The sequence below is a fragment of the Uranotaenia lowii genome, chromosome 2, assembly GCF_029784155.1.
Source record: "Uranotaenia lowii strain MFRU-FL chromosome 2, ASM2978415v1, whole genome shotgun sequence".
In the NCBI taxonomy this organism is placed as follows: domain Eukaryota; kingdom Metazoa; phylum Arthropoda; class Insecta; order Diptera; family Culicidae; genus Uranotaenia; species Uranotaenia lowii.
The window spans coordinates 175785339-175805792 of NC_073692.1; the positions used below are offsets into that span (position 1 = coordinate 175785339).

The 20454-nt window shown below is 39.9% G+C and overlaps 1 protein-coding gene across 1 annotated transcript; it reads left to right on the forward strand.

Moving 5' to 3' along the window:
* The first annotated feature begins 14257 nt into the window (after positions 1–14257).
* Positions 14258–15082, forward strand: LOC129749156 (hypertrehalosaemic prohormone). Its single transcript, XM_055744052.1, has 3 exons — positions 14258–14384; positions 14457–14624; positions 14708–15082. The coding sequence occupies exons 1-3, from the start codon at positions 14316–14318 to the stop codon at positions 14744–14746; spliced, it is 276 nt and encodes a 91-aa protein (XP_055600027.1). The 5' UTR covers positions 14258–14315; the 3' UTR covers positions 14747–15082.
* The last annotated feature ends 5372 nt before the right edge of the window (positions 15083–20454 follow it).

Here is a 20454-nt window from a genome sequence, read left to right on the forward strand (position 1 = left end):
ATATTTCAGCCATCAGTTGACAGTCGACAATCATCATTTTTTAGCTGACGATTATTGAAATAGACAGATACAAGATTGTTTTTTGAGTTGGAAATATTGTCTATATCTTAACACATTGCGGACCAATCAAGAGATATCTCGTTTTATTGGCTGTCACGTGTGTGCTACACTTGAATGCATAACTCAAATGTTCAGTTATTTAACTTTATTCGACAAAATTTAACACAACACATGCCGTCACTCAAAAAGCTAAATTTGTGGAATTTTGTTAAGTGATTTCTGAGATATATAATACCGAATTTCGGTGTTTCTCAGCTTAGATTTTTTCGCGGTCCCTAATGTATTAATATTGCCTTGTGATGGAGCCAAAACTAGAATCGTATTTATTAGAGATTGTTATATGATTTAAATCACCGTAATTTGTATGATTATAATTTTAATGGCATGTGCGGCGGAATGAAAACTAGAGAGAATTTATTTTATAGAATTTGAAAGAAAGGTGGATAGACAGGCATTAGTGCGCCAATAGGAGAAAGCTTGATAGGTGTTGAAATTTTAGGCTAGAGGGCATGTTGATGAAAAGCTCCCATGAATTGCTCCCGCCTTTGCTCTGCATTAGCTAACTATACATGAGAAACCCAGAAAGAGAATTCCCATGTATAGCGAGGCCTAAAATCAATCATACATTTGAAGTTGAATCCATCATATTAACGATTGAATCAATTATATCTCTGTAGTGTAGTTGAATCTATTATTCTATCTATTCATAGTTGATTGCGTAAGGTCAATCATCAGTTTGTAGTCAAGTCTATTATATTTATAGATGGATTAAAAAAAAATCAACTACGCTCTGATGACAGGTATAACACCTGAAATAATTAGTTGTCTCCGTGTAACCATACGTATCCGGGCATTTCTAAGTGAAGAAAAATTTGGAAAAATAAAACAAATCTGAACATAATCTTGAAATTATTCTAAAACAGTGATTTTCAAACTTCCCCCCAACGCCCTCTTGACATTTCTTGAGCTCAACGACTCCTGCCCGAATTTGTGAGAAATCTTTGGCAAAAAAAGCTTTTGACATTTTATTGTAGTATAATTTGAAACAACAAAGCACATACAAAAAGTGTTATGATTAACTTAAGAATGCCAACACATAACCAATCAGTTGTAGCAAGACAAAACTCAAAATTGATTCAAAATGCATGAAAGAAATTGAAATAAATTTCTGGAAGACAAATACTTAAACTCGAATACAAAAAAGCCTTATAATAAAACGCCTATCTTAATTTTTGTAAACATATTTCTTTACCAATTAAATTCGTTATTGTTGTTCACAAAATAACTAAGGTTATTTCGGTGCAATTGCTTGAAAAGTATAATACATAGTATTATTTCTTGATTCAGTAAATTTCTAACCTTTATGAAAATTAAAGACTAAATTTTCAAACAGATCAAAGTTCCAACATCGGAATCCGACAATTTTAGCTAAAACCGAATAACATATAATGTTGAATTATGAAACTTTTGAGAATTTCATTTCTTAATTGATGGAATTAAAGCAGAACTAAGAATTAAAGTTTCTTTTGCTTGTAAACACTGTTCTTTTTCATACTGAAAATCTACGATCAAATCTGTGACATCTGTTTTTTTTTTTTCAATTTTTAAAGACAAATCATTTCAAAGATATTCAAGCAATGTCATCAAAAATTTTTGATTTTTAGAGTAATCAAAAATATACTTAGAAAACCAGATCAATTTACAGATCATTTAAGAAATCTGTCACAGTTGGAAAAAAAATTTGTCTGTGATTGAGACCTACAGGGGCAAAAACTTGTTTACAACTCTGTGAACTTTAAGAGATTTTTATCCTTAACCTGAGTAAAATTTGGATTCTAGAATTTCTTAATGTCGTTTCATGGTTGGGCATCGAACGTACTCATTGTCATTTGAATTCTAAGTTTTTATCCCACCGCCCCGGGGCCCTTCCAACGCGCTCCGGATTTAAAAGTTGTGCTCACCGCCCCTCCTAGAAGCTCTCGAGACCCCCAAGGGGACGGTAGGGACCACTTTGAAAACCCCTGTTCCTAAACATACAAGAGGAAAGTTTAAAATTTGAAATTCGATCTAAGGATTGAAAAAATTGATGTTTACTTTTAAATTAACTTTGAAGGACACAAAACCTAAGAAAATTAATGAAGTGAAGTCATACCTGAAAGTAACTCATTGTAGTGGGAATTCATACAGGTTGCATGCAAGTAGCATGGCTCAATGGTATCCGAAATCGTTGCTGGATGGGACTGTACACTAGGAATTTGACTCGATATGGCTGGCCTCTGCTTATCATTCCGCCGACTGATCATCGCATGCGTAATACGTATCCATTGCGAGCATCTTTTTTATATGAAAATACAGGAAACTTATTTTTCACACAGCCACAAGTAACACTTATAATTTTACTTACCCGGCGACAAATTATTCATTCTATGGATCATATGTAGTTCCAAACGATCCAGCAAACGATTTTCTTTTGATGTTTTAATCTTTTACATCAAAATTCAGCACTTTCAAAGGAAAATTTGGTAAGAATGCACAAGAGCGTATAAACCATCACGCCGAACTGATATTTTGCGTCGTTTATTTTGCACCACAAACCAGTGCAGTGCAAAACGTCGCAAAAACCAAATTGCACTTGAAAATGAGAAAGTCATTATACGTCTTAAATTCAAACCATTTTGTAGAATTTATTCATTGATCAAATGAAACTAAGTTTTTTTCCAAGATAGATTAGAGTAAAGTGGGGCAAGAGTACACACTTAGTTGTGTACTTATTGTATCTCTTTAAAGAAAAAAGTATCGATCATAGTAATTAAACCAAATTAAAGTAAGGCTCTTTACCTTGATTGTATGACGCAAAAAGTTTTGATAACGTTTTTAAACATTGATAAAAAATCATATTTATAAAAACTACCAAAGCGTACTCTTACCCCACCAGTGGGGCAAGAGTACGCATGAGGTGGGGCAAGAGTACGCATAAAATAAGCTCATTGTATTTCATTCTGGTCCGGTGTAAGTGAGGTCTTGAATCATTATAATCGTTTATTAAACAAAACAAAACCTTTATTTCACAAACAATAGTTAAAATAAAACAGTGAATTCATATTCCATGGGTTAAAAACTGAAAATCATAAGGATTCTCTCATAAAATCAAATCGAAGAAAAAAAAACTAACAGAAGTTAAAGAGCTTTAAGCAGGCTTTGCCTTTCGTGGTCTCTTTGCTCCTTTTGGAGCCTCAGAGCCTTTTAGGAGGCTTTTCCTTCATTGTCGTGTTGGTTCCTTTTGCAGTGTCTGTCTCAGTTGCAAGTTTGCGTTGCGCCGGCGGTTTTGCCTTTTTCTGTTGAAGATTGGATTCCAATTTTTGCTTAACGGGACTGCTCGTGATGATTTCAGACTTTTGGCCTTTCTTCTGTCTTTGTTGAGGGTCCTTACGCTTCGGAAGTGGTCGAATCTCTGCAGGAGTCACATATGATCGTTTCGAAAGATTCAGTGGTTCTTCATAATCAATTGATTCCACTCGCCCTGAAGTTGAAGGCAGTGAATCGGGAGCTTCATAACGCTTCGGTTCGACCTGCTGTTTCGGCAATAGGCTTTCAGCAATCCGGCGCTCCGATTCTCCGTCCTTCAACCGCTGCCTGGCATTTTCCAGTATCTCCGGAGAGAAAATCTTCCTTCTGGTTTTCCTTTTGTACGTCCTGATTATTGAAAACATGATTATTCTTTGGGTTAGCTTTCCAAATGCTATCAAAAAGACGAAGGAAACCAACGCGTACTCTTACCCCACCAAACCTGCGTACTCTTGCCCCCTACGACCATTTGTGAAAAAAGCTAAAAGCGCTAAATATACCGATCTTATCCTGGTATGAGTGTTCCACAGATTTATTCTATATTAATTATGTGTCCTTTGTCACGTATGCAGATTTGATTAGCGCATTTCCACGAAGCGTAATAATGTTTCCAAATATGCTTAAAAATACATTAAAAATTGGAAAAACTAGAACTTAACTCATTTCTCCGACGTGCGCGAACCAAACGACAAACAAAAACACATTCCAACCGTAAAGTTTGTACCGTGCAGTCGCATTGTTTTATCGCTCTTCTAAAACGAAACAATAGTGTGTGATTTTCGGTACGCGCATCGTGTTTCCAGCCTGATACAACTGGCCTTGAATGTGCCGTAAGGGAGTTCGAGGGATCCAATAGGTAACCCGCCATCCGGAGTAGGTGTGCCGTCGCCGGGGACCAGAAGGAGCCTCAACACGATAGCCAGTCGACCACCAAAGAAGAAAGCGCTTTTTTCGACCAAGCCACGTGGTCATCAAGGTCATCAAATCAGCTGCCATATCGCAATCGAGCTGAGCGGAGGGTGGCTACAAAACAAAGCCGCACTGGACTCATTTGATGCAACAACAACAAAAAATTAAGATTTGTATTTGCTTTATTCATTTTCCCTTTTTTTTAACCTAAACTAGTACTATCCCTAGCTACCTTTTCTCTTTGTTTTTTTTTTTCGGATTTTGTGAGTGTACTTCGTTCATATTTTAATTACGGAAGACATATTTGTCCCCGTAATAAAATATGAGCGAAGGCGGGGGGGAGGAACCCACAGTTCCTATGGATGATGGGAGCATCCTCTATGAAAATGTTGAGCACCTGGAGGACCCTAGCTTTTCCACTGAGAATAACATCTCAGTTGATGAAGCGGGTCCTTCAGGTGCTCATACATTTACAAAAGAAGATCTCTCGCCATCACCCACAGAAACTGCGACCCCCCGAATCAAGGTTTATTCGGCTAATTCGACTTTTGCTGGTCCGTGGGTGGTTTTTTTACGGCCTAAACCTAACGGAAAACCACTCAACGTTATTCAAATTACGAAGACTCTGGCTAAGTGGTCCTCTGTAACCAGCGTTACAAAGGTTAGACCTAACAAATTGCGGGTTGTCGTGGCTAGCCTGAAAGCAGCCAACGAAATTGTTGCCAGCAATCATTTCAACTTGGAATATCGAGTGTTTGTTCCATCTCGAGAGGTGGAAATTGAGGGAGTGATATCCGAAATGAGTCTGACAGCAGAATATGTTAAAGCCCACGGTGTGGGCAGATTCAGGAGCCTCGACTCGACTGAGGTCAAAATCTTGGACTGCCGCCAACTCGTGACTGCCTCCGTCGTTGCTGGCGTTAAAAAATATTCGCCGTCAGCCTCATTTCGGGTAACATTTGAGGGTACAGCACTCCCTCATTATGTCCTCATTGATGACATGCTAAGGCTTCCAGTTAGGCTGTTCGTGCCTCGTCCCATGAATTGCGACAAATGCATCAAAATAGGACATACTGCCTCCCACTGTTGTAGTAAACCTCGTTGTTCTCGTTGTGGTGAAAATCATGGGGATGGAGCGTGCTCCGCAACAGTTCACAAATGTGTATATTGCGGAGGTTCTCCCCATGATTTATCTTCTTGTGACGCATTTAAAAACAGTTGGGTAAAACAGAGGCGTTCGTTAATAGAAAGATCTAAACGCTCCTATGCCGCAGTTCTGAAAAGCACATCTCCTCCGGTAGAATCTCTCTCAAATAATGTTTTTTCTGTACTGCCGGTTGACGACGGTGCCACAGATACAACTGATGAAGAACAGCCATCATTCTTGTTAGGGAGCTCCCGGAAGCGTTCAAAGGTAACTTCTCCTAAAATTCCTAAAAAGGTCCCTCTAATCAGCTCATCAATCAGCAGTGGTAAGAAATCTTCAGTGGATAAGGAGAACCAAATCCCGCCTGGTTTTCGCGGGAAAACTACATCTTCCAATGATCCTGCAGTCGCAGGAACATCAAAACACCCAACACCTAACACTAGCTCTTCTGCGGTGACTGTCCAAATGGGACTTTTCAAGCTGTCCGATATTGTGAATGGACTGCTTTCGTTTTTTGATGCATCGGACTCCATTAGAAGCATTATTACAGCAATGCTTCCTATTGTGAAGACATTTTTTGAGCAATTGATGCAAACTTGGCCCCTTCTTTCAGTGTTTATCTCTCTCGATGGCTAATTCACGCCGAGAGGTCGGAGATATCACTGTTATACAGTGGAACTGTCGTAGTCTCATTCCTAAACTGGATGTGGTCAACCATTTACTTCATAAAACGAACTGTGATATTTTTGCATTGTCCGAAACTTGGTTATCTTCTCAATCTAACATCTCATTCCACAATTTTAATATTATCCGCCTGGATCGTGACGATTCTTATGGAGGGGTACTTTTGGGGATCAATAAGTGCCACTCTTTTTATAGAATTCACCTTCCTTTATCGGGCGGAATTGAAGCTGTTGCTTGTCATACAACTATAAGAAGTAAGGACTTATGTGTTGTCAGTTTGTACTGGCCTCATAGAGTTGCAGTGGATCGAAGTCACCTGGAGGACCTGTGCTCAGTGCTCCCCGAGCCAAGGTTGATCCTGGGGGACTTCAATTCGCATGGAACTGTCTGGGGAGAACAAATTGACGATAGTCGTTCAACTCTTATCTATGACATTTGTGACAGTTTCAATTTAACAATTTTGAACACGGGTGAAAAAACATGGGTACCTAAACCTCCTGCAAGACAAAGCGCAATTGACCTCTCACTCTGCTCAAATTCCCTATCATTTGATTGCCAGTGGAAGGTGGTCCATGATCCTAATGGTAGTGATCACTTGCCTATCGAAATTACAATCACTAATGGGGTCAGTTCTTCAAACACAATAAATATGACATATGACCTTACAAGACACATCGACTGGAAAAAGTACTCGGACGAAATAATAACAGCCATCGATTCTATGCATGTTCTATCTCCGTTGGAGGAGTACCACTTTCTTTCACGATTGATATATGAAAGTGCACTTTGTGCTCAAACGAAACCCATCCCAGATTCATCTGTTCCTAGAAGGCCCCCTAATCCTTGGTGTGACCAGCAGTGTTCCAAGCTTTATAAAGACAAATCGAAAGCATTCAAAGATTTTCGAAAACATGGAACTCTCGTCCTTTTTGAAACATATGTTTCCCTTGAAAATCAGTTCAAAAACTTGATCAAGGGGAAGAAAAAGGCGTATTGGAGGAATTTTGTGGGTGGTTTATCACGGGAAACATCCTTGAGTACCTTGTGGAGAGTGGCACGAAGCATGCGTAACCGATCATCTACAAATGAAAGTGAAGAATATTCACATAGATGGATATTTAACTTCGCACGGAAAGTCTGTCCCGATTCCACACCGAACCAAAAAATAATCCGGAATGTGCCTCCAGATAGGTGTGATCTAGATTCCAGCTTTTCAATGGTCGAATTCTCACTTGCTCTCCTATCTTGCAACAATTCAGCTCCGGGAATTGATAAAATAAAATTTAACTTGTTGAAAAACCTTCCGGATGCCGCCAAATTTCGCTTGTTAAATTTATTTAATCAATTCTTGGAGCACAACATTGTTCCCCAAGATTGGAGACAAGTAAGAGTCATTGCTATCCAAAAGCCCGGAAAACCAGCTTCTGATCCCAATTCGTACCGTCCAATAGCGATGTTGTCTTGTATACGGAAATTGATGGAGAAAATGATTTTGTTCCGATTGGATAAGTGGATGGAAACAAATGGCCTCCTTTCAGATACTCAATTTGGGTTTCGAAGGGGCAAAGGGACAAACGATTGTCTTGCTTTGCTGTCTTCAGAGATACAAATGGCGTATGCGAAACGTGAGCAAATGGCTTCAGTGTTTCTAGACATAAAGGGAGCTTTTGATGCTGTCTCAATAGAGGTTTTGTCAGACAAATTGCACTCCCGAGGTCTGCCTCCACTATTGAACAACATCTTATACAGCTTGCTTTGTGAGAAACATCTGAACTTTGCTCACGGAGATATTGCAATTAGAAGAACCTCTTACATGGGCCTCCCACAGGGTTCATGTTTGAGTCCACTTTTGTACAACTTTTACGTGAGCGACATCGACAGTTGTCTCTCTGAAGGCTGCACTCTAAGACAACTTGCAGATGATGGCGTGGTGTCTGTCACAGGATCTACTGAGTCTCATCTGCACAGACCTTTACAAGATACTTTAGACAGATTGTCAACCTGGGCTTTGGGACTTGGGATTGAGTTTTCTCCACAGAAAACGGAGATGGTTGTTTTCTCTAAGAAGCGTAGACCTGCTCAACCTAAGCTTCATCTCCTAGGCAGAACGATCACTCAATCGAGGTGTTTTAAGTATCTTGGGGTTTGGTTTGATTCCAAGTGTACCTGGAGAGCCCATATTGAGTATCTGAAAGGAAAATGCCAACAAAGAATCAATTTTCTCCGATCAATCACTGGCACCTGGTGGGGAGCCCATCCAGAAGATCTTATAAAACTGTACCGTACAACGATTCTCTCAGTGATGGAATATGGCAGTTTCTGTTTCCAATCAACTGCTAAAACGCACCTCATCAAACTCGAGCGTATTCAATATCGATGTCTACGAATAGCATTGGGTTGTATGCCCTCAACGCATACCATGAGTCTCGAAGTTTTGGCAGGTATACTTCCACTGAAAGATCGATTTTATTCACTATCTCTCCGGTTCCTCATCAGGTGTGAGGTCATGAACCCATTGGTGATTGCAAATTTCGAGAAGCTCCTTGAGCAAAATTTTCAAACAAGATATAGGGCTATATATCATGAATTCATGTCTATGCAGGTTAATCCTTCATCGTATTCTTCCATCCGTGTTTTTCTCCCTGATTACGACATTTCCTCTGTCCAGTTTGATTTGTCCATGCAGCAGGAAATCCGCGGGATCCCTGAACAACACCGTCCCTTCGTTGTTCCAAGGATTTTTTATGCAAAGTATGGACACGTCAATGCTGAACAAATGTACTTTACTGATGGATCTCTTATAAACGAGTGTACCGGGTTTGGAGTGTACAATAAAATATCCTGTGCATCTTATAGTCTGCAATCTCCATGCTCCGTGTATATCGCTGAATTAGCAGCCATTCATTGGGCACTGGATAACATAGCCACGCGAACCGTTGAACACTATTTCATTGTAACGGACAGTCTCAGCTCAGTTGAGGCTATTCGATCAATAAAGCCCGGAAAGCACTCACCGTACTTCCTTGAGAAGATACGGATAACGTTGAGTGCTTTATCAAGACGCTGCTTTAGCATCACCTTCGTCTGGGTTCCTTCACATTGCTCGATAGTGGGCAATGAGAAGGCAGACTCACTAGCGAAGGTGGGTGCAACTGAAGGCGATATTTATCAGCGTCAAATTGCCTTCAATGAGTTCTATTTTTTGATTCGTCGAAACGCTCTCGTCAACTGGCAGCGCAAATGGTACGAAGATGAGAAGGGCCGCTGGCTCCACTCGATTATTCCAAAGGTAAGCCTCAAACCCTGGTTTAATAGGTTGGACCTGAGTCGGGATTTTATTCGTATATTCTCCCGTCTCATGTCCAATCATTATTCCATGGATGCGGTACTCTATCGTTTAAATATTGCTGGCAGCAATTTGTGTGGCTGTGGCCAAGGTTACCACGACATCGAGCATATCGTTTGGTCATGTGAGGTCCATCTAGCCGCCAGAGCGGATTTATTGGACTCCCTTCGGGCCCGAGGGAAACCACCCTACACCCCAGTAAGAGATGTATTAGCTGCGATAGACCTTGATTACATGTTCGAAATCTACCTCTTCTTGAAAGCTATCAACCTCTGTCTTTAAACAATCCTTTACTATTTTCCCTATATCTATTCTAGTTCTTAACAATGAATTGTAAATACAAAAAAAAAACAGACTTTGGCTCCTTAAAACCTTCGGTATGAGCCGTTTCAAATAAACGATTTATAAAAAAAAAAAAACAAAAACACGTATGATCAGCTGACTCGATGACCTGTCAAACCGGTACAGTGTTGCTAATTTCAGTGTTGTCGTTTACTGTAAAAGCCTAGTGTGTACTCTTTCCGCCTGCGTACTCTTGCCCCACTTTACTCTACATGTTTATCAATCGTTTGCAGCCAATAACTCAATTTTGTTTACATTGGCTCATACGACGTAATCAATACTAACTCTAGATATAATATGAATAAACCCGAGAAATTCTAGAAAGTTTTTTTTCACTATTTGACCTAGATATTTAAAAAAACGTTCCCAATTTTCCAGGGTTCATTCTCATTATTTGCTTAGTCAAATTTTTCATTGAAAATTACAAATACTAATCTAATAATTTAAAAAAAAAATGACAAGTCTGTTATTGTATAAATTATACATACATTCGGTGAGCCGAATATTCGGCTTAACGCTGGTTTTTTTGGTATTCGGCGCCGAATACTCGGTATATCTCTACATCCACACTATTCCTATAGTGATCTTTCTTGGAGGTGGAATTATCGGCAAACTATTCTATACCGGGCCGGCTCTAACAAGGTTTCACATTGCTGGGATTGTCCTTCTAGCGCAACCGCATTGCATATGTCGGAATGAAACCAAACAAAACATATCCCATATCCCATCACAAGACAGAGTAGGATGGAAACAATCAACAAGCAAGGATATTGTCGAATGTTGAAGCGAGCGCTATGTGAGTATGTAAACCGGGATTAGAAAACCGAAAAAAAAATCTTTGTTTTCGCAAAAAACCACCGCCTTAGATGTCCAACAATAAGCAGCTGTGCATGTGTATGTAAACCGGCAATAGAAACCAGTTTCTCGTTTCCCATTCCCAGTGAACATTTTGGTCTGTATGTTTCAGCACAGAGAACAGACGTACAAGCTCGAACCAAAAATCTTCAAAAAAGTGTGTAAAATTTCAAATGCTGACATCCAGAAAATACGTTGGAAATTGATTAGAAACAGTGCCATCTATTGCGCTGTTCAAAAGTTAGAAATCAAATTTTAAAGATCTCAGTTTTCGAAAAGGCGTTAATGTATATGAACTCATTAATAAATTAACTAATGTCGGTTTAAAATAGACGTGGTTTCATTGCTAGATAAATGCAATAAGAGTAACTTTTGACTGGGCAGAATTTCACTTCATTTATTTAATACGGTTTTACTTTTTGACTTTTTCCAATGAGTGAAACCATTTTCTTTCATTTTTGAATGGACGTAACGATTCGAATTACTTTCCTTCATACATCACCAGATATATCATCATGTCATCATGTCTCCCAGAGTAACCCGAAACGCTACCTGAAGTTGAAATAAAATAAAGTTGTTCCACTCATTGAAGAAAGTCAATAAGTAAAACCGTATAAAAAGCACCGGTGATAAACTTTTATTCATTCCTTTATTTTTCACTACTGACTAACAGTTCTTCAATAAGTTTTTGCCCTTTTTTGAACGGTTATCGTCAAAGGACGAATCCGATATATTCAGTCTATTAGGAACATTCTTGACGATCAGCCTGAACCATCTGAACTGATTCTAGACATCTCAAAGCGCGTTACTTTCAAGTATCACTTTTGCATTCCAATGTCCAAAATTTGATACTTCTAGATTGAAGGAAATAGTGATTAACTTTTAAGATATTTTTTATTATGCAAACGAACAAAAGTGTTACGAAACTTTTACAGCAATTCTCGTGAAACATGCCAAACAGTTCATACGACCTGTTCAAAACTGACCAAAATTTTGTTTTTTTTTCTCAGTTTGATTAAGACAGTTCTCTTTGGTGTGCTTGGAGACATCTGGTGGCCCAGCCAAAAATCAAAAATTGGTTCTAAACGATCGTTGGAAATTTTACACAAGTTTCGTGGGCTAGCTAGTACATCTGTTCTCTGTGGTTTCAGTAGTTTCTGTGATATACCCACTTTTGTGCAATCTGAAAAAGTTTTATAGAATGTTCCTGTACGTACCAAAGTGGAGGCAATACACGGACCAAATTTTGCTCACCTTGAAAATATAAAACTTTGTATTGCGTTATCAACAATTTGATAGCAACTTTGCTTAGCTTAGGATTGTACAACTTACAACTTTCTATTGCCTGTCTTACAGTTTGATTACAATTTCCTTTTGCAGGTAGCCTGAGGTTTGTACAACTTTCTTCACCATTTAATACAATTTATTGTTACTGAATCCCAAAGGAATTATATTTTTCCCCTATTACGATTTTACTATGAATCGCCGTGAACATAAATTCAATAGAATATAATGTTTATTGCGAAAAAAAAAAATTGAACCATATACAACTTTATGTGTCTCTTTTTCCTCAGTCTCGAACTCACAACGTTCCGATCCCTGTCCTTCGATGCTTCCTCGGCGCCATTCCATGTTGATACAAACAAGCAAATTTATGCATGTACAGTTGAGAGTTCCGTTTAAAAATCAGTTGATCGTATAAAATACCACTGACTGAATCATTTCGGACTCCAAATCTATTTATAGATGCCGTTTTTTGATATACAGCTTACACCTATCTCATAAACGATTCTATTACAATCAATAATAGTATTCAGCGCTGTGCGATCTTAACTAGCTATTTACTGCATTGTTAAACGATTCGACAATCTGCAATACATAGATGCAATGGGACACTTTGTGGGACAACAGTGAATCTTTTTCTGTCGGAGATGTCTCAGAAGCAGCATCTGATTTTTAAGAATCGTTTACCACAGAACCGGATTTTTTGAAGCGTCGCCTGTGTTTTTGCAAACGCCGACCGTATGTGCCACTTTTTTCATTTTTATAATTTTTTTCTTAATTAAAACTGCCTTCATTTTTGCAACAAAATTCGTCAAGGATTTCCATTTTTGCAATTGTTGACATAAGATGATTACGATATTACTTAGCATTGGAATTGCATTATTAACAATTATTGACCAATTAAGTTTTTCTCAATAAGCGACTTAGAATGACAAGTACGAATAGATTGTTTAAATTCCATTATACGATGTTCTTACAACTACTGTACGACCTTTCATGGAAATAATATGTCATCATAGTTCGCAAGCATGAAAACTTGCATAATTGTACTGTGGGTTTAAAAATTGAGCTTTACACAATGCTACTGCGATTCAAAACAACTTCATTGATCTTTCTATATGATTTACAAAATGTTATCGTATATAACGAACTATACAAACCATAAACAATGAAATATAACTTGGTTTAGCTACAACATGATGTTTATACAATTTCAATCTAAACTGGATGCTTATACAATCTACAATGAACACTACTTTAGGATTTCTAGTTATCTGGGTTCTCATTCCCACCGAAGACAAAAGAGGGTGAAAAAAAAAATCTTTAAAAGAAATTTTCCGCTGAACAACTTTGTCGAAGACCGTTACTTCGTATCTTATTAGTTAAATAGTTATGAGCTGTTTAACAGGGGTATGTCATTTGGCATAGATAAACAATATATTCAATTGACACTGTTCACTGAGAAGCAGCAATGTCAGATCTACGAATTTTAAGCGTTTCTACGGAGCTACGGATCGATGCTCGATATCTACGGATTTTCAGCATCTCCTATGGATTTTCTACGGAATATCGAAAAAATTACAAGGATTCTGCGGATAAACAAAAATTCTACCTGACGACCAAAAAAGAGGTCATCAAGTTTCATTTGGCCAAAACCAGTACATTATTTTTATTTTCGTCAAACCTAGAGACTTGAGTGGTTCGCAATCTGGCAACGATGATGGGAAGTAGTAATTTGGTAACTTTGGTAATTTAACTGACATGTTTAGCACCATAAGTTCAATTAAGGCAGATAAATTCTATATAGGCCCCTTTATGGTCAATTAATAAAATGTATAAATATAGTCGAGTTTTGAAATCTGATTATAAAAATTTTCCCATTCATCCTGTTACGTATCCTTGCTCCGACCCTGTAGTTACTCGATTTTAAAAAAGTTCGTTGTAGGACGGATGTATCCAGCTGATACGTAACGGAACCAGTTTCTGAAAAATTTCCAATTGGTATTATTTCCGAATTTATTCACGTGGGTTTTATACCAATCTTTTGAAGAGAATATATTTTTATACGAACTTCGTTGTCTTTTTTCAGTAAATATTTAGTCCACATAAAAATAACCGAAATGGCTTCTCAACTGGATGTGCGTCAATGAGCGTCTCTTCATTTCACATCTTCGATTTGTGTTGACGTCCAACTCGGAAACCTTAGGAAAGTACTAGCAACAACACAACAAATCCTCGATAATTTAGTATATAAGCATTATCCGCAGCATCCAATGATCACTTTTAAGATATCAATTTCACTTGTGACAGACATTAGAAAACCCAAATCGGGAACCATTCAAAATGGACCTAGTCAACGTTCTTCGCGTTTTGCTAGTCTGTGCAGCACTGGTTTTTGTGTGTGAAGCACAGGTAAGATATTGTCCCAATTACGCAAGAATCTTGAGAAATATTCTATCAACCTTTACCCCCTGAAAATTGCAGCTCACTTTCACACCGGGTTGGGGCTTCGGAAAACGTTCCTCTTCAACGGGTTCGGTTGGTGCGGCGGGGCCAGGAGGCCTATCGGTGTTCGACCCAACGTCGTCGTTCGCGTACGGGGACTGCAAAACCGGTGCTTCTGCCCTTGCTGCCATCAATCGGATGATTCAGGTAAGCAGAATCACAGGCGCCAATGAAATCTAATTGGGTATGATTAAGATTCATCCCTTTTCTGTCCCAATTCTATTTTTTAGAGCGAAGCGCAGAAATTTCTGGAATGCAGCCAAAAGTGAGCAACGGCAGCAAGGAAGCTGCTGATGGCGCCACCGCCTCCGAGAGTGCTCCAGGTCAATCATCGAGAAGGAAATTCCGGTCGGGGAAAATGTTTTTAGTGTTTCTATATTTGATCAGTCTTAAAAGCACTGGTATGAACGTGGATCGATCCATTCAGCGGGAGCTAGATAAAGCCGGTACGGGGCGTCCTACAAGTTAAGTTGAACAATGGCATAAGTGATAAACAGTGTGGTGTTGTTGGTGATTTTAATGGCATCCGAAATATCCTGATTCAACTGTGTTTTACCATGAATATAGATAAATTTGTATGGGAGCTGTTTTTGAAAGCTGGAATTTGAACACAATAAATCACACCAGTTTGAAATTAAAAAGTTAAAAAGAACGAATTTTCCTCAAGTAAGGGTAGATAACCATCCGAATCCCGTAACAACCAATATCCTCTGGAATTCGGAGGAACTGTTTTTCGAATGCTCAGGAACTCAAGCAAATTCAGGACGATATCCAGAAGATTGAAATTGATCAAGTTATAGGTCAATCTGGACGGATGGAGCCAGTTCAGTGACACACCTTCGGAACCTTCCAAAGTGTGCTCCCCCGTGGAATCCAGGACCAGTTTTTGCGAACGGACTTCCAGATCTAAACCTGGCATCCTTTTAGAGCATCAGTACCGGTATATGCTATCCCAGGTGTTAACCCGGGACACATTTTCGGTCTTATTTGCGCACTGGTAAGTGCTAAACTGGTTCCCATTTTTGCCACTGGTGACGCATTGATAGGTGTTGTTGTTGTTTGTTGCTATTTTCTTTTGTAAATTTTCCCCAGACACTTTAGCACCTGTCAAATCAGGAGCTGGTCGGTATTCATATTTGACTCCTGGCTCGCTTTTTTAACACCCAGGAGCAAGATAACACCTGGTTTGAAACCTTGCGGTGCGCCGTCGAAGTGTCAAAATGGAGTGTTATTATAGCTTTGACACCTGACCGCTGCTGATACTCTTAACATATTGGTAAGCCCGTTCCATTTTTTTTACTTTCATTCCTGAATTGCTGTTATCTTTTCAATAGAACGTTCCAGGGAATCGAGAAATCTTACGTTCTTTTTCCCGGGATTTCAGGAAAATAAAAAAAATACTTTAATACTCTACTGCAGATGTTTTTTTTTAATTTTAAGAAATAGGTAGTATATATTTATTGTTAATTATTTCAAACTATTTTGGTGCCTCAAAAAGGTTGGCGAAAAGGAAGTTCAAAATTATGAGTTTTGCAAAATAGAACATTCCAAATCTTCTCGTAACGTGTCTGTGTTGGAATTGTTTGGTTTTACAGATTCTTTGTCGTATTTCAATTTTACACAAGGTTATGTATTAACTAGTTTTTAGGAGAAACAAATTTATGTCTAAGCCATATATCAAGGTAGAACAATAATTTTCTTGCTAAATCTGATCCATTTTCAAATTAAGGTCTTGTAAATTTTTGACAGTTTGGCCCTATTTATTGGGTTCGGATATTTCTGGGTTTTTTTCAGCCTTTCACAGGTTCGGGAATTCAAAAAAAAAAATACATTCCCGCGAATTCCCGGTCGGGAAATCAAAAGGTCGGACACTCTATTTTTCAGGTAGATTTAAGAAATAGAGCAACATTAATGTTTAACTTTAATGTATCTTTAAAATTTAAATTTTTTTGAAACTGACATAATTGATGCTTCAGTATTCAATTGAAACTTTTCAGGCCTCATTTTCACAAAAATTCTTATTGGTGCTTGCATAAATAAAATGTATAACACATTGTTACAATTGGAAATTGAGCAGTTGAAGCTTTTTTAAAGCTCATTTACAAGTTTCCCCCATCAATTCACCAACCACTGTCAATGTTCATTTTTTTTTTTTGAAAATTTTTTCATGATAATTTTCGTTCATATGATGTTTTCCACATGTTTTCGATAAATACAAATTTTTGTAACAAAACTTATTAAATCTAGGAAATATTTCAGTTAGATGTTTCTGTACTTGTTAGGAAATATTTTAGCTAGGGTTATTTGGGGCCTTTCATTAATTACGTAAGCACATAGAGGGAGGGGGAGGGTTTAAAATTTGCTTACTTTTTCTTACAAGGGCTCAAAAATAGAAGTTTTACCTATAAGAGTAACAAGGTGTAGAAAAACACGATCGCACCATTTCAGAAATGAATCGTGATAACTTCCCTCCTACTTACACAAACCCTTTCCTTGGATATTTGAATATAGATTCGCAGACGTATAGACGGTTTTTATAGCTGGTGATATTGACTTGCATTTGTATCTCAATTTTTCAAAAATAGGCTTTGGAATATAAAGAGGCAAAAGGTTGTTGATTGAACCTAAAAAGTGTCCTACAAATATTCCTTCATATTTCCCCCATTGACTACTAGGACGTGACCGGCGCCGTTGTTGATAAAGGGATAGCATGCGTTTAGTGTATTGTGAATGTAGTGCTCATCCCAAGCACCATTCTTTTTTACCTTGCACAAAATTGATGGCCTCGATCAATCACGGAGTAGCAACCATTGGTGAGGTAGAATTTGTTTTGCTTACTGAATCAAAGCAATCGAAAGATTCCTTTTAATTCAACCACGGTAAATGAAAAGTTCATATACCAGTATTTCGATAGCAACTTACTACCTTCATCAGTGAACGTTTTCGATTTTTTTAAGAATCTCTATCGAAATGCTGGTATATGAACTTTTCATTTACCGTGGTTGAATTAAAAGTTATCTTTCGATTGCTTTGATTCAGTTGAATCATTCAACCAAGTAGGCTCACAATACAACAGAGTTGTTTTGCTTAGCCACGCTAGCGATCATGGAATTGGAAATGCGTAAGTTGACCAAAGCCTAATAAAATGTGTTATGTGAAGCCTTTTTTGATTGTTTTTGGTGTATCATTATTTCCACACAGCATTTCGAGTTCAATGATTAAAGGTGGATATGAGTAGTTAACGAAGCTAAGCTAAGTGGCACTGGTACACTCAAAAGAAAAGTATAGTAGTAGCGGGATCAGCCTGACACCAAAACAGTAAAATAGCTCTTTTTTTTAAACTGATCACAATTTTTGTTTACCTTTTTGGCTGGTAAACGGTGGATAATGTGCAACACGAGACCCCATAGTGGTCATATCACCTCTTATTCACAACTCCTATCTCTACCTCCCCCCGGTGCCGGCTGGAGTGCGAGTAACCTAAGCGGAGATCGGGTACCCAACCCCGGTGGATGCTTTGGTCGCATGCAGACTGAGAAGGTGGCCGCACGCGTCTGTTCCCCAGGTCAGGGGCGGCGTGCAACAACAACCGAGCGTCTGTTCTCCAGGTCAGGGGCGGCTCAAACAGCGTCTGTCTTGCAGCAAGCGGCTGAATTTATGAAATGCGGCTCCCGCCAGCTAAGTCCAAGATGGCAACCCCATCGCGGGATAGGGACTTTAGGCTAACAACCTACTGCTCCCGATTCACAAACTTGTTACGGAATCCGAAAGAAATGACCGATCTGGAACTTTGGCGACGACTTTTAGCATGAAAACACGGACACGAATTGGAACTTGGAATGTTTTAACCCTTGCTCAACAAGGCAAGCTGGCTCAACTTGCTAGAGAAGCTAGCCGCCTCAAGCTTGAAATTCTGGGACTGAGCGAAGTCCGTTGGCCTAACACTGGAGAACACAAGACACAGTCCGGGCAAGTCCTGCTTTACTCTGGCATACGAGGAGAACATGCTACTCGGGAACGAGGAGTTGGTTTCCTGTTAAGCCCGCAGGCCTACGCGGCCCTCATTAGATGGAAACCGATAAACGAAAGAATAATCGTAGCCAGATTCAGAACACGGGTTAGAAACCTTACAATGGTCCAGTGTTATGCGCCAACTGACGTTGCCGATTTGCAGGAGAAAGAGCAGTTTTACAGACAACTGAACAGCGTGGTAGAGAGAATTCCGAAGGGTGACATTCAAATCCATTTGGACGACTTCAACGCAAAGATTGGCTCCGACAATCAAGACCTTGAGCGCATCATGGGGCGCCATGGCCTAGGACAGATGAGCGAAAACGGAGAGCTGTTTGTAGAATTTTGTGGCAACAACAACATGGTGATCGGTGGATCGCTCTTCCCCCATCGACCAGCACATAAGGTCACTTGGGTATCCCGAGATGGCCGAACAGAAAATCAAATTGACCACATCTGCATCAGCCGAAAATGGAGAAGGAGCCTTCTTGATGTCCGCAACAAGCGAAGCGCAGACATTGCATCTGACCATCACCTCGTCCTTGGCGAGATACGACTGAGAGTTGCGCGTGTCCAACGGCGCGAGGAGAAAGTCGGGTGTCGATACGACGTCCGCCGGTTGGAGAATCCAGAGGTGAAAAGGGCATACGTTGAACAGCTAGAATCCCGAGCCTCGGAGCTGCCGACAGACGGAACAGTCGAAGAACAGTGGTGTGGAATCAAGAATGCCTTTATCACGACGAGCCATGGTACTCTCGGTAAAGTTTGTGGAAGAAGAAATGAATGAATGTCGGATGGAACTTGGAGGATGGTCGATGATCGGAGAAAGGCGAAAGTCGGAATTGAGCAGGCATGTACCGGGTCAGCCGAAGCAGCCGCCCGCTTACGATATGCGGAGCTGGAAAAGGCAGTTAAACGAGCTTGTAGACGAGACAAGAGAGCCTGGACAAACTCCCTAGCCGAAGAGGGGGAAAGAGCCGCCGCCAATGAAGATATCCGATTACTTTATGACATTTCTCGCCGCCTCAGTGGTGCAAGGACTAATGCAAGAATGCCGCTGAAAGACCGAGCAGGTCAGTTATTGACCGATCGAACAGATCAGCTCAAACGATGGACTGAGCACTTCGAACAACTCTTCCGAGTCACGAATAGCAATGGCCAACAAAACCCGCAGCTTGAAGCGCCAACAGTAAGTCGCATAAATGGCGTCAACTCGGAAGCGCCCTCGCTGGCTGAAATAGAAGCGGCAATCAAAAACATGAAATCCAACAAAGCACCTGGGATCGATTGCATTCCTGCTGAAATGCTGAAAGCCGACCCTGCCCTGTCAGCACAAATGTTGCGCCGTCTTTTCGCTGACATATGGGATACTGCAACATTCCCGGCCGACTGGATGTAGGGTATCCTCGTTAAGGTCCCGAAGAAAGGAGACCTGACAGAGTGCGGTAACTGGCGAGGCATAACGTTGATCTGTACAACCCTCAAAGTACTCTGCAAAGTGATCCTGAACAGGATCCAGGAGAAAATCGACGCTACACTCCGACGGCAACAAGCTGGATTCCGATCCGGACGATCATGTGTGGACCACATCACAACGCTACGAATCATACTGGAGCCAATCAACGAATTCCAGGACTCTCTTCTGCTGGTGTTCGTTGATTTCGAAAAAGCATTCGACCGACTTAACCATGAAAACATCTGGGCTGCTCTAAGGCGACGAGGGGTCCCAGAGAAACTAGTCCATCTCATCGAAGCACAATACGAGGCCTTTTCGTGCAAGGTCCTGCACGACGGTGTCTTGTCCGAAACAATCCCGGTAACTGCTGGAGTGAGACAAGGATGTATTCTATCACCGCTGCTTTTTCTAATCGTAATGGATGAGATTCTGATTGGATCGATTGACTGTGCACCGAACCGAGGATTGCCGTGGACAATGGCAGCAACTGAACAATGGAGCAACTGAACG